The 13,827-nt window shown below is 47.7% G+C and overlaps 1 protein-coding gene across 1 annotated transcript in view; it reads left to right on the forward strand.

The window, feature by feature from the left end:
• LOC132578270 (band 4.1-like protein 4B) overlaps positions 1-13,359 on the forward strand; it is a 95,987-nt gene extending 82,628 nt beyond the window's left edge. The window contains exons 9-11 of the mRNA XM_060248194.1: positions 6,865-6,933; positions 11,794-11,951; positions 13,113-13,359. Coding sequence (XP_060104177.1) covers positions 6,865-6,933; positions 11,794-11,951; positions 13,113-13,182 — 297 coding nt within the window. The 3' untranslated portion in view covers positions 13,183-13,359. The remainder of the gene's footprint in view (positions 1-6,864; positions 6,934-11,793; positions 11,952-13,112) is intronic.
• Positions 13,360-13,827: the final 468 nt, after the last annotated feature.

Below are 13,827 nucleotides of genomic sequence, written 5' to 3' on the forward strand. Positions count from 1 at the left end.
TTCTATATTTTCAATCTGAAATGAGGCAGCAATTGGGCCCATAAATGTTTTAAACCTTTGATAATATTCATGTTATATAAATTGTTTTTAGCAATTGGCCCTATAATTTGTTTGTAACTACCGTAATCTTTCTGGGTTTTGGCCCAGTTCAAGGCAATGAAAACAGTACAGCTGTAGCTGAATTTGTAAGGGCTCCAGATGACCTGTTCTAGTGAGAATTTACACAATAATATTGTGTAAATGTCTTTCGTGTTGGGGTTCCTGAGACTGCTGAAGTGTTGTGACAGTGGAACTGGCCTTTGAATGTGCTCTGGAAATCTTTTTAGCGGTCCAAAGGATATGTGATTTACTATGAACACCTGCATCCCTCTGTGTAGGCACCTGTAGAGACATGCTGGCAACTGTGGTTTCTTTTGCATGACTGTTGACATTCAGTCAATGCCTTTCTCCGGACATTCAGTGTTTGTATGGGAACATCAGTGCTCGTGTCAATGCCCGCACTCAGAACGTTATGGACGTTGCAAGATGCATTGCCCTGACTTGGATAGCTCAGGTTTTCATCAGATCTTGGAAACAAAGCCCTGGTTAGCACTTGGATGGGAAACCCCCAAGAAAGTCCAGAGTCAACACACAGAAGCAGGCCAATGTCTCTTGCCTTGAAAACCCTACACCATTAGTCACCATTAGTCAGTTGTGACTTGGTCGCAGGAGAAAAAGGGTGTTAGTCTTGATTACAGTTTCCCAAAATTCTGATTGCTAAGACTTGGTGGGTCGAGGCAAGCCTGATCTTGTCTGGGTCTTTCTTGTACTTGGGTAGGAGACCACCAAGGAAGTCCAGGGCTGCTCTACAGAGGCAGGTAATGGGCAAACCACCTCTAAATGTCTCTTGCCTTGAAAACCTATGGGGTTGCCATAAATTGGCTGCAAGTTAACAACACTTTCCATCATCGCTGTGTTTCTCCATCCTAACTGGAGGTACTCTGTTGCTCTCAAAGTATTACATGTTTGGGGTTTGTAAAAATAAAGACTGTCTAACTTCTATGCGTCCCTCAAAGCTAACAGTTCTTTTGAGAATAATCCCATTTGAGACATGACAAAATTGTTCCTCTTTCCCATTAGAGGGAGATGCTTAGGAACCAAGAACAATCAGCTGCTTCAGCGATTGCAGGCCTCTCTCTCCCCCTCCCCTCTCTCTCTCTCACACACGGCTTTTTTGTAGAAAAAAACCAGCAGGGACTTATTTGCATATTAGGCCACACCCCCTGACTTCACTATTGTGCCACACGGGGCTTTTTGTAGAAAAAGCCCAGCAGGGACTCATTTGCATATTAGACCACACCCCTTGATGCCAAGCCAGCTGGAACTGAGTTCCTGTGTGGTCCTTCTCAAAAAAGCCCTGCATATACACACAACTTACTTTTAAAACAGAACGAAATTGGTAGTTATTTCCGAGTACCCAGTTTTGGAATTGCTTCTAGGTTTTAACACTCTCAGTTCCCAGTATTGGCTTTGCTCACTGCAGTGGTTTTGGATCTTAATTTACAAAGAATCATTGTCCAGTTAGCGTGATGGAGATGTCAAAATGCATACCTTTTCGAATGCATTTGAGCAGTTTGTTTCAGACAACAGCAATTAATTAAATCTAAGCTGGGTGATAGTTTGTCAGCCTGTATTTTTACAGTTCAAGAAACCCTGCCGAACCCATCAGATTCGATAAAAATGTACGGGTGGAGACTGTGAGCACGTATGGTTTGTGGCAGCTTTTATGCTCAACTGTATTGAATTTGCACAACTGACACGGTGTCCACCTGACAATGATCTTGCATGCTGCAATTGCTGCTCCAAATGCAGAGGTGTTTGCATTGGCAATCAAGAGTGAGCCTGCCAAGTCACCCTGCCTCTCCCTGATCCCCACAGCTGCCATTCCCTCTCCCCCATCACCAGAGGACTTTGAGGGGCTCTTAGGTAGGGTTTCCAATCCCCAGGTGTGGGCAGAGGATCCCCCAGTTTGGAGGCCTTCCCTCCCCTTCAGGGTCATCCTTCCTTGGGCTCTCCTTCCTTGGAGGCTTTTAAACAGAGGCTAGATGGCATCTGACAGCAATGCGGATCCTGTGAATTTAGGGGGAGGTGTTTGTGAGTTTCCTGCATTGTACAGGGGGTTGGACTAGATGACCCTGGAGGTCCCTTCCAACTCTATGATTCTATGATCAGAAAGCGGGGAGGGAGAGGGAAATGTCTGCTGGGCACTCCACTATTCCTTATGGAGACCGACTCCCATAAGGTATAATGGAAAATTTGATCCATGGGTATCTGGGACTTTGAGGTAGATTCACCAAATTTGTATAGCATCCAGTGCCTATCCCCAAAATATCCTCCAAGTTTCAAAAGGATTGGACCAGGAGGTCCAATTCTATGAGCTCCCAAAGAAGGTGGTCCTATCCTTCATTATTTCCAATGGAGGAAAGGCATTTAAAAGGTGTGCGGTCCCATTGGAGTTCAATTATGCTTGTTGCAACCTTGCTTCTGGCTCCATCCCCAAAGTCTCCTGGCTCCACCCCCAAAGTCCTCAGATATTTCTTGAATTGAACAAGGTAGCTTAGAATAATACTTAAAACATCCCCAGCTAATATGAAAGATGAAAGAGCAAGCCCCAAACCATCCCCCCCCCCCTTAAAAGACTATAGCAATACCAAAAAGATTGCATGAATTTGTTTTCAACACCATTATGGCAGCACATCTGGGGGTTTCGCAAAACATCTGGGGAAAACTTCTCAGCTCCTCATGCGAAAGGATAGCTGGAAAGACTTCCGGGTTTTACAAGTATTTTTAAGATGATGTATCTGGTGAACTTGGATAAACTGGAAGCCTAATAATACAGAACAGTATATAAATGTAAATAACATGAATGTGCGGGCATAAATGTTGATTCATATGTAATGTCACTCCCTCCCCCGGTTTGACAAATATATTCATTTTCCTAGGAGTTGGGTTGCCAAGTCCAATTCAAGAAATATCTGCGGGCTTTGGGGGTGGAGCCAGAAGCCCTCCCGGAGCCCCAGATACTCATAGATCAATTTTCCATTATTCTGTATGGGAATCGATCTTCATAGGGAACAATGGAGTGCCCAGCAGATATTTCCACCCCCCACCCCCCACTTTCTGAAGTGGGGGGAGGACCTCCAAACTGGGGGATCCCCTGCCCCCACCTGGGCATTGGCTTTGAGAAAATGTCGGTTTTGGAGCGTGTACCCCGCTGAGCTCCCTTCTTCTTCCCCAGCCCCACCCTCCATAAATCCCACCCTCAAACCTCCAAGAAGTTTGCACCCTAGCAGCCTCAGGAGTCAAAATCAGGCATGTTCTGTGGAAAGTGAATTATTTAAAATTCAAAGACCAAGTTTAATTAAGCTACTGGGACTGCTTCTCAGACATCTTTAAGAGTGCCCGATCATTTAGTTCATAGGGTTCATACAACTCTGACTCACACAGGACACAATTAAAAGGCTGGGAGAGGATCAAAGTACAGGCTGAGAGTTGAGTTTCAGGCAGTTACTCTTCCAATGCTGTGAGAAGGAAACAGAGAACCGCCCCCCCTTCCCAACTGCCTGAGCTGAGGACAGCCCAGACTCCCCATGAGAAGGAAGCCAGGAGGGGAAGAAGGGAGCAGCTGGGACCCAGGCAGGAGGCTCAGACACAGCTGAACCAGGCTGAGCAGCCAGGGCTGTGATCAGAAGAGAAGCAGGAAGGGCAAGGAGCAGGGCAGCGAGACAGGCTACAGGCGGGAGAGCCAGGGAGACCTTCCGTTTCCTTTTCAGAGTCTCCTAGGTGGACCAGGTAGAAGGGGATTGGACTGGGCTTTAACTCCCAACAGTAATGTATGGAGTGTTTTGAGTCGTCTAAAAAGGTTTAATATTTATCACTGTCATCCGGGCTTAGGGTTTTCTTCTGTCTGAGGCCTTCAGGTCTTCCTGCCTCTTTACCTGCTATTGCCTTAAGTCAGAGTCTCAGGATCACAGCTTGTGGGAGGAGGAGGTTACTGGATTTATACTCTGCCTTTCGCTTGGAGTCTCAGAGCAGCTTACAATCTCCTTCCCTCTCTCTCCCCTTTGGTTCAATTTGTTTTTCTTTCGTTAGACACCCTCAGGCCTCATATTAATCTCTAGGCCTGCAAATGGGTTGAAGTGACCAAATGCGAGATAAATGGCTGTTGCTATCGAAAGGTTGGCAAATTGACCTTGTGACCTTTGGATTACAATTCATGTACATAGGACAAACCATTTGTTTACTTGGCACCAACGCCTTCTTCAATTGGTGCTGTGATTTACAGTATACAAGGGATGGGTTTCAACTTGCAGATTAACCCCCCCCCTGCCAATCCCATCATAAAGTGACCCCCCTTCCTGGGCCATCAGTTGTGACAGGTTCATGTCAACATAACTGCAGTGGTCTGGTTTTTGATGGGGCTACCGGGTCCTAGCTCGCTCAGATCTTAGGCCTTAAAAATGAGTCTTTATGTCCTTGGTCAGTAGTTAGCCTCAGCTGTCATGAGGTGGGATGAGCTAACCTCGGAATGAACAGGACAGAGGCATGGATTGTTGCCTGACTTCAACTCAGAAGGGGGTAACATCTGGTCACTTTGAGCTAATGTCATCCTGAGGTCAGAGAAATCCCATTAACAATAAACAAATAAATCCTGTGTAGCTAGTCTTTTAAATGTAGCTTCTTTGTTTTAGTTCTCACTGCTATGTTCTTTTGAATATTCCTGCACACTTTAAGAAATATTCTTTGATGATCCTTGATGTGTTCTGTGCTTCAGGTGCTTCAGTCCTATTCCAATACCTTAGACCTTAACAATTCACCTGCCAGGCTAATTGTTGTGGGAACGCAGTCTGCAAATGTCCTACCTTGCAGGGTTGACCTCGATTAATCTCAGTAAGATTAGAAGCTTGCCCCTTCGCTTCTATGAGGTCCAAGGGGCTGGTGGCAGATACCAGAACAGATACAGACACCAGGGTGCTCTGCCAGCCGGTACCAAGAATCCCTTGGATCAATGCTTTTTTTGTAGCACGAACTCCTTTGCATATTAGGCCACACACCCCTGATATAGCCAGTCCTCCTAAAGTTTGTAGTAGGCCCTGTATGAAAAGCCCTTGGAGGATTGGCTACATAGGAGGGATGTGCCCTAATATGCAAAGGAGTTCTTGCTACAAAATAAGCCCTGCCTTGGATTGAGACTAGGGGTGGGCACGAACTGGAGAATGGTGGTTCTTCACAGTTTGATAGCCCAAACCAATGGTTCATGTTGGTTCATGGCTTGTTCGGTTCAGGAGGTGGTAAAACAGCCCTCTCGTGAGTTAGAGATCCCAAACTTAGAGGAAATCTTCAGCAGAGTCTCCTCCACCAGCCATTCACATTTGGTGAAGATTGCATTTGGGATGTCCAAGTTATAGCCCCCCAAAGCAGGTGCCCCCAGGAAAGCTCCGCTCTGGCTTCTGGTCCCTCAAACCACAGCAAGGAACACCTTCCTAGCTAGGAAAGGTGTTTAAAAAATTGTCCCACTGTGTGTGTGTGTGGGGGGGGGAAGCCACTAAATCATTTCCTCCCCTAAATGAGCTAAGCAGCAAACAACAACTGAACTAACTCTTCTCTCTTCGTGCTGCAGAGTGAAAGCACCTGAGTCAGGGTGCGGTATTATTATACTGGTATATAATCTGGTCTCATAAAGCAGAAAAGGACTCCCATGGTTGGCTCCCAGAGCTGCCAGTCAAGCTATAGACAACTGCTTTGAGTGTTTCCAGGGCTCTCCATAAGTCCACCCCCACCGGTGCCTAGGAATTGCTTGAATTGGTGCCAGACTCTCTGGAGAATGAACCACAAAAATGAACTAAACGAACCACCATGGGGAAAATGTGGTTTGTTTCTTGGTTCGGGAATGACTTAAGCAAATGAACCATTTTGAAATGAACCACAAACTGGCCTGACTCATGCTCAAACCGTGGTTCGTTTCTTGGTTTGTGGCCATCCCATGATTTAAATACAAAATCAAAGAAGCATTGGATCTTTGACTGTGTCATTTCAGATCATTTTGATTTGCTGCTGATTCAGTCTTTCAGCTTTTTCCTTTGCCTAACATCAGTTCAAGACTTTGTTATCATTCCTGTAGGTAGGGTTGCCAACTCTGGGTTAGGGAGTTCCTGGAGATTTGGGGGATGGAGCCTGGGAAGGGAGAGTAACGCCTTTGGAAGCTGCCATTTCCTCCAGGGGAACCGATCTCTGTAGTCAAGACATTTGTAATTCTAGGAGATCCCCAGGTCCCACCTGGAGGTTGGCAAGTCTACCCACAGGATCAAGAAACTACCCACTGTACTTGGATATGTTGACCAGGGGACTGTTTTTCTTTGAGTTTCTCTGCCATGCTTTCTATACTATCTCCCACTATCTAAAACAAGCAAAAACAGAGATTGTTGATGTTAGGAGGATTTGACTGGTTCAGCAGACATTTCTGTTCGATAATGTGATCTGATAATTATTCTTCTGGCACAGATCTTCGTCAAGGCAAGCTGGAGAATCACCTCCAACAGACTTTTGTTGACTTCTGCACTATGCAATCAGTTTCACTGTAGAATGCAAAGAATGATAGATTGCACCAAAGGAAGCGATACTGTGCTGTGATTGTTCCTTCTGTTAACCCTTGACTTTCATCATGAGCTTCTGCATGTGTGTTGGGATGAATTAATTTGAATGCTGTGAAACCATTCTGCCGTCGCTGGACACGATGCTGGCATTTGCAGCGCTTTGCTTCATATTATTTTTCCCCCCTCTGTGTATGCTCTGAAAGTAACATCTTTTTCTTTATCTTCTTTAAAGATAAAGACATTCCCTGCTGCTACATCTAATGCTTTTTTCGATCCTTTTCCAACACTACCACAGTTTTCTGTAAGTAGAAAATGCAACTGGGGGGGGAGAAAAAACTCCATTTCACACAGTACTTGGAAACCCAATTTTTTTTTAAAATGTACATTTAACCAGTCTCAATAAAGACACTCTTCAGCTATGGCTCAGCCTGAAAACCAGATTATTAAAAGAATTGACAGGTAAAATCCAACCATTAAATTAAAGATGTCACACTGCACTTTCTGCTTCAGGCAGGCTAGAATTTCTGCAGAACGGGCTGCTTTAGAGCAGGTGGAAGAAGCAGGCAGCGTTGTGAGCTTAGCTATTAGAGCCGTACGTTTTGTTAATGAAGCAACATCCTTCTGTTGCTATTTCTCCTCTGCAATCTTGGGGGCGGGGTTACCCTCCTGCTCTGTAGGGCTTTTCTGAAGGGCAGACCAGCCTTCAACAGGAAAGCCCATGGCTACCCTATGGCTTCATGTAGCCAGCCTCCAAGTGGGGCCTGGGGATCTCCAGTATTACGGCTGCTCTTGGACTATAGAGATCAGTCCCCCTGGAGCAAATGGCTGCTTTGGAGGATGGACTCTATGGCATTAGACCTCACTGAAGTCACTCCCATTCCCAAACCCTCCCTTCCCCAAGCTCCACCCCCAAATATCCAGGAATTTCCCAACCCAGAGCTGGCGACCCTATTGTGGCTGCCAAGCTGCCACTCAAAGAACCTTCCTGTTTCCTTCCCAGTCCTTCAGCCATGATCAGCGCTGGCACTGGGGTGCTGGCACAAGGCTGGCACCCCAGGTAAGGCACCACCTGCACCCTGCCACCCGCACCTCTCCTCCCTGGCATGCCTGCCACCAGGCTGCTGGTCCTCCACCTCCTGGCTTCCGGAGGCTTCTGGAAAGGGAGTGACGGTGGCCAGATAGTGGCGTGCTCTGAGGTGCAGGAGCTGTGCCATGCCACCAGGCTCACCTGTTTCGCTTGCCACAGAGGCGAGGGGTGGGTGGGAAGGCGCTACCTGGCACCCCTCTCCCTGGGCCACACTCCAGGCAGCTGCGTAAGGCTGCCTAATGGACGTGCCAGCCCTGGCCATGACAGGGGATGCAGCTGCAGTGCACACCTCTGACACAGGCCACAACGATGCATGGGCCTTCCTTGAAAACATGCCCTGCCTCTTTCCCAGAGACCTGCACCAGGGGATGGTTCACAATGCTTTTAAGGGTTCTTCTGGCCAATTCGTAGCAGGGAAAGAGCCCCAGACAAATCAGAGTACCCCAGAATGGCGAGGGGGGGAGTGAAACTGGGGTCTGGGTGTTTGTGTGTGTGTGTGCTAATGGACATGAAAACCCCCTCCCAACGTTTCCACGGAGCTTGGAGAAGAGAGAAGCAAGACTGCCACAGTGCTCCAGTGGTAGGGTTGCCAACTCCAGGTTGGGAAATTCCTGGACATTTGAGGGTGAAGCCTAGGGAGTTTGAGGAGGGGAGGGGCCTCAGCTGGGTACAGTGCCCGAGAGTCCACCCTGCACAGCAGCCATTTTCTCTGGGGAACTGCTCTACATGGATCTGCTGCATTGCCAGATATAAATGCAGTCGAGTCCATTCTCCAAAGCAGCCCTTTTCTGCAAGAGGAAATATGTCATCTGGAGATTAATTGTAATTCTGGGAGATCTCCAGGCCCAGTTTAGAGACTGGCAACCTTTATCCGCTGCTGAGGCTCAAAGTGAAGTGACCTGGGTTGAGCCGTGTCACAGTGTTGCCCTGGAGGGGATGTAGCTTCCCTCCTGCCCTGTGATCCCTCCCCATTCCCACATCTCACCCCTGTAAAAGCCAGTGTTACCGTTCAAGGTCAGACAAGGCAGGAGGTTCTGTTCAGAGACCAACACAATTTCCCAGGGCAGAAGCTTCCCCGAGTCTCACGCTGTCAGCTGCCACGAGCTTTGACTCACAATCGTTTGTACTCGGTAGCAGAAGGATTTTATTCTTCTACTGCAGGCTGATGCGGCTGCTACCTGCCATCAACTGCCTTCGTGGAAGGCTGCATATTAAGGGGATCCCTAGGAAAGCATAGCTTTCGACCTTCCAGGGGGAGAGAAATCCCTCCTCCCAAAACAGCCTGGTGAGGGCTGAGTATTCTCCAGTGAGGCACGGAACGCTAAAGGCAATGGGGCATCATTTAGAGAGAGCAAGTCTGGTTGCCAGCTCCAGGTTGGGAAATACCTGGAGACTTGGGCAGGGTGGAGCCTGAGGATGGGGGAGGGGAAGGACTTCAATGGGTGGTGCCCACCTTGCACCTTCCTGGGGTCACCTGGAGAGCCATTGTAATCCCGGGAGATTACAACCTGGAGGTTGGTTCCTCATCCAGATAAGAACATAGGAGAAGTCATGTTGAATCAGGCCAGTGTTGGATCCTGTCCAACGCTCTTTGGCACACGGTGGCCAAAACCCAGGTGCCATCAGGCAGTCCGCTAGCGGGGCCAGAACTCCAGAAGCCCTCCAAGCACCACGAAGATGTGCATCCACATTCTTATTATGCCCCAGTCACTCACCTGTACCTGACAAGAGCTAAGCGTGGGGCCACTGGTCATGCTGCCTTGGCAACGGAGGCACATTCCCCCCTCTCCTTACCCCTTGCATATAGTGTTTTGTGGGGAAGTGAATGTTCATAAAACATTCCCACCCCATTTGGGCTCAACACTAGTCCATGCCATCTTTCCCAATAAATATAACTTACTGTATACGATACAGGTAAATATGAAAGCTGAGACCCATGGACGTATACAAAGCCTGGTGTTTCTACCGCATTGTCCTTCAATTCTGTGTTGCCATGCCAACTGTCCTGCCTTCCACAGCGCTTTAGGGTCCCTTCAAAATATCACACACCAGACATTCGTCCTGGGACAAATTCCAGAGTAGGCACCTGCTCCCGCAGTCCAAATACGTTGCTTTCATCCTCAATCTCATTTGGTTGCAAATATCTGTGTGTCTTTTCAAGGCTTGTCTGTTTAAATTTGACGTGTTGTGTTTTGGGGGCTTGTGCAGGCAAGCCCTACCTGCTTCTGTGGCTCTTTGTTTTGCTTCTGCAATCTTGCCGCTTATAATCAGCCAATTAAATTCTCTCTCTCTGTAGAAAAGTTTAGTCTAAGTTGTTTTTCACTGTTTATGTTCAGGTCAGACATTTTGGTAACAGGGGTTATAAACGGGGGGAAATGCTTATTAATACGGTTTTATCCTTCCCTTCCGTCAAGAGCTCAAAGCTGCGCCTACGGTTCTGCCCTTTCCCAATCTATCTTCACCCCACCTCTGGGAGGTAGGTTGAGCAGAGCACAAAACAGTGACCCAAAGGCACGGGGATTGGGCCCTGCCTCTCTGTAGCTTTAGTCCAACACTCGACACATCACAGCTGGAATCAAGTCCAGCAGCACCATAAAAACCAACAAGCTTTTTGAGTCTGACCTTTTGGAAGTCAAAGATCTTTTTTGTCAGATACAATTATGGGAACTTTGGGTCTCAAAAGCTCATACCCTGAAAATCACGCTGGTCTTGCAGGTGCTCCTGGGCTCATATCCAGCTGTTCTACTATGGAACAACATGGCGGCCTCAGGGGTGGAATTCTAGCAGGAGCTCCTTTGCATATTAGGCCACACACCCCTGATGTAGCCAATCCTCCAAGAGCTTACAAGGCTCATTTTTGTAAGCTCTTGGAGGATTTGCTACATCAAGGGGGTGTGGCCTAATATGCAGAGGAGCTCCTGCTAGAATTCCACCCCTGGGCAGCCCTCTGAAACTGTCTCCTAAGCCTTGTGTAACACTGGCACTTGAATAGTGTAAAAATGTCCCCACTGCTGATATAAAACTACATAGCAGTTACTGTCAATTCCAGTCAGCTCAAAATCTTGCAGAACAACCATATTTTTTCATGCCAGTATGCCTTGTGTAAGTAGAGTGTCACCAAATGGGTTGCTCTCTCCTGGGGAGAGACACTTTGCAACCAGATGCGGAGACCTCCACCCTTGATATGGTAGGCCCAGGGCTTTTTTTGTAGCAGGAACTCCTTTGCATTTTAGGCCACGCCCCCTGATGTAGCCAATCCTCCAAGAGTTTACAGGTCTCTTAGTACAGGGCTTACTGTAAGCTCACAGGAGGATTGGTTACATCAAGGGGTGTGGCCTAATATGCAAAGGAGCTCCTGCTACAAAAAAAGCCCTGGGTAGGCCCCACAGGGACATCTCAAGAATAGGAAGTGCTAGTGGGGTTCTCCTTGCTCGGCCACACTCACAAAGGCCTTCATGAGGACACTTCACATCTATACTATTCCCCCCTTGAGCAGCAGCATCCAGGTCAGCAGCCCCTCCCCTGGCCCCACTCCGGTCGAGGCACCGGCACTTCCAAATGGTGCTGCCACGGAATAGCAGCTGGGCCTACCAAACACCCTTGCCAGGCACTGATGTGGGAGCCATTCTTTAATCAGAGCAGAGACCTTGCATGGCACCCTTTCCCTAGAGATCCCCCTCCCCGTTTCTTAGAACCCTCGTAGTCCATTTAGATAGAACTGTCACGAAAAGTCCCATTTTAAAAGATTTTATTTTATGAAGAATCCTTTTGCAGAAATTAAAGGAACCCCTGGAAGTGCATTCTTGAGGTCTTCGAGAACTTTCAGTGATAAAATCCAGTTCCCACAGACTCATGATCCTGAGGGATCTCTGCTGAAATTGTGCCATTCCCTCTCTGCAGATATTGTGACTTTTCTTTCTTTCTTTCTTTCTTTCTTTTGGTTCTTGATTTCAGCATCTTGCAAATCCCCTTGTTTAGGAAGAACATTGCTGATAAAGGGATGTGAGTCTAAAAATGGGAAAAGAAAAAGAAGCTGCAGTTATATCAATTCTGTCTTTCATTTTCATTTTTCAGGCAGAGTTTCTGGACAGTAAACTACAATGCTGTATGGTACAGTCATCTCCAAAGATGTTATCGCCAGCACTTGCACCCAGGTCTCTGGTAGAGTCCGGTCCCGTTCCAACTGTGCAGACCATCTATTCATCACATAAACCCATTTCTCTAGCAGACAGGTACTGTGTGCAACCTCCTTGCAGCAGGAATGTTATAGGTCAGGACCCGTGGATCTCTTTTGCCAGGGGAGGGAGGGGCAGGCCTCTGGCAGGCAGAGTCTAACGCTGATGCAAGATGCTCTTCCAAGAGAAAAGCTCCTTCCCTGTAGGTCCTACTTTCAACCAGCATGTCTTCTGGGGGAAGCGGCAATGAGGTAACACCAGGGTAGAGGACAAGAGAGAGTTAAGAAGTAGTGGTTTGCTCCCAAAATACCTAAAATCTCAGCTATCTCCTACCATTCCCCCCCCCCCTCAGAATGTCATGGTGCAGTTATATTTAAATTTTCTGTGACAGCCCCACTGCCCTAATGAAGGGGTAGCTGACTGGAAGACACAAATCATGGGAGAGCTTCTGCGTCAGGGTCCCTGACTGTTCTGAGCCTGGGGGCACCTTTGGAAGTCTGACCAGCATGGTAGACACAGCTGGGTTTTTTTTTAAGCAGGAACGCACGGGAACGCAGTTCCGGTCAGCTTGCAAATGAGTTCCTGCTGGTCTTTTTCTATCAAAAAGTCCTGGACACAGCCATAAAATGGCTGCCACAGAAGGAAGAGCTAGTCATACCAGGGCAACTGGAGCTTACCTGCAGTGACACAGTGAAGATCCTCATGCCATGGTGGCAGCTGCTGCCAAAACAATGTTGTTGAAAATCTGCTCAATCTCCAATCCCAGTCTGCAATGTCAGTCAGAAGTGTTGCTGGGCAAAAAAGTCTCCTAGCCCAGCCCACTTTCTAAAAACATTTGGAGAGCTCCAGGAAAGATGTTGGCAGGTGCCCTCATATCCGTGGGCTCTGTGTTGGGGACCTCTGTCAATGAGGTGTAACACCATAAAGTCCACCTTCCAAAGGAGCCATTTTCTCCAGGGGAAGAGATCTCTTTTACTTGGAGACCAGATGAGATTCCAGGAGACCTCCAGCCATCTCTTGGAGTCTGCCAGCCCTGTCAGTCATTTCCTCATGATTTCAAATGGAATGTGTCCCTGACTGAGATCTGATTTGGTTTGCATTTGTTTTATACGGAATTCAAAATGTCAGCCAGATTTGCTCCTCGTAACTACTTTAGTAGCAGTGTGTCACACCTTGTTCCCATAATTGTGTGTCACACCTTGTTCATTAATCCCACAGTGCTGAGACTCTGAGGCGTGAACTCGAGCGAGAGAAGATGATGAAAAGACTGTTGATGACAGAGTTATGAAACGTCTCCCTTGCCTGTCTCATGCGGAGAATGGATCGGGGCCTTTCCTGTGCCTTCTGTCTGTTTACATTCCTTTGCTTCTGGGTACACAAACGTCGTTCATCATTAACAATGTGAGAGGTTCCGATCTTTCTGGAGTCGTCGCAGGTGGATAACATGAAATCTGGGTTTTACAAACTTGGAGGACTTCCTTTGTACATTTGATAATATGGCCAGGGTCCAAAGAACCATGGAATTAGTCCCATGTGTCTAGAAGGGGTTTCCCCTCCCAGATAGCAATGCCCCTCCTCCCGCCCCATGTTATATGGCAAACTGTTTTTGAAGTTGGGGGAGTCATATGCCCCAGGGGGCTGGCTCTTCAAAGACAGCCGTTTCAGTGGACTCACTCAAGTCCATTGCTTTGGCGTGGATCCAGAGTCCATCTTCCACTAATGGAAGGGGAGGTGTAACTGCTGCCAATTCCATCTTTTTTATTTGTCTCCCATTCCCTTTGTGAAGATCTCCTCTCCCCCAGGAACCCTATTTTGGGGAGATCAGTGAACTACAGCCGAAGGGGGAGGCAGGAGCATGCCGTTTGGCTGAGGGAAGGGACTTCCATTAGTGGACGATTTGGTTTGGACGCAACCCGCAGGATCCCTTTGTACG

This window comes from Heteronotia binoei, chromosome 10 (assembly GCF_032191835.1).
Source record: "Heteronotia binoei isolate CCM8104 ecotype False Entrance Well chromosome 10, APGP_CSIRO_Hbin_v1, whole genome shotgun sequence".
Lineage (NCBI taxonomy): Eukaryota > Metazoa > Chordata > Lepidosauria > Squamata > Gekkonidae > Heteronotia > Heteronotia binoei.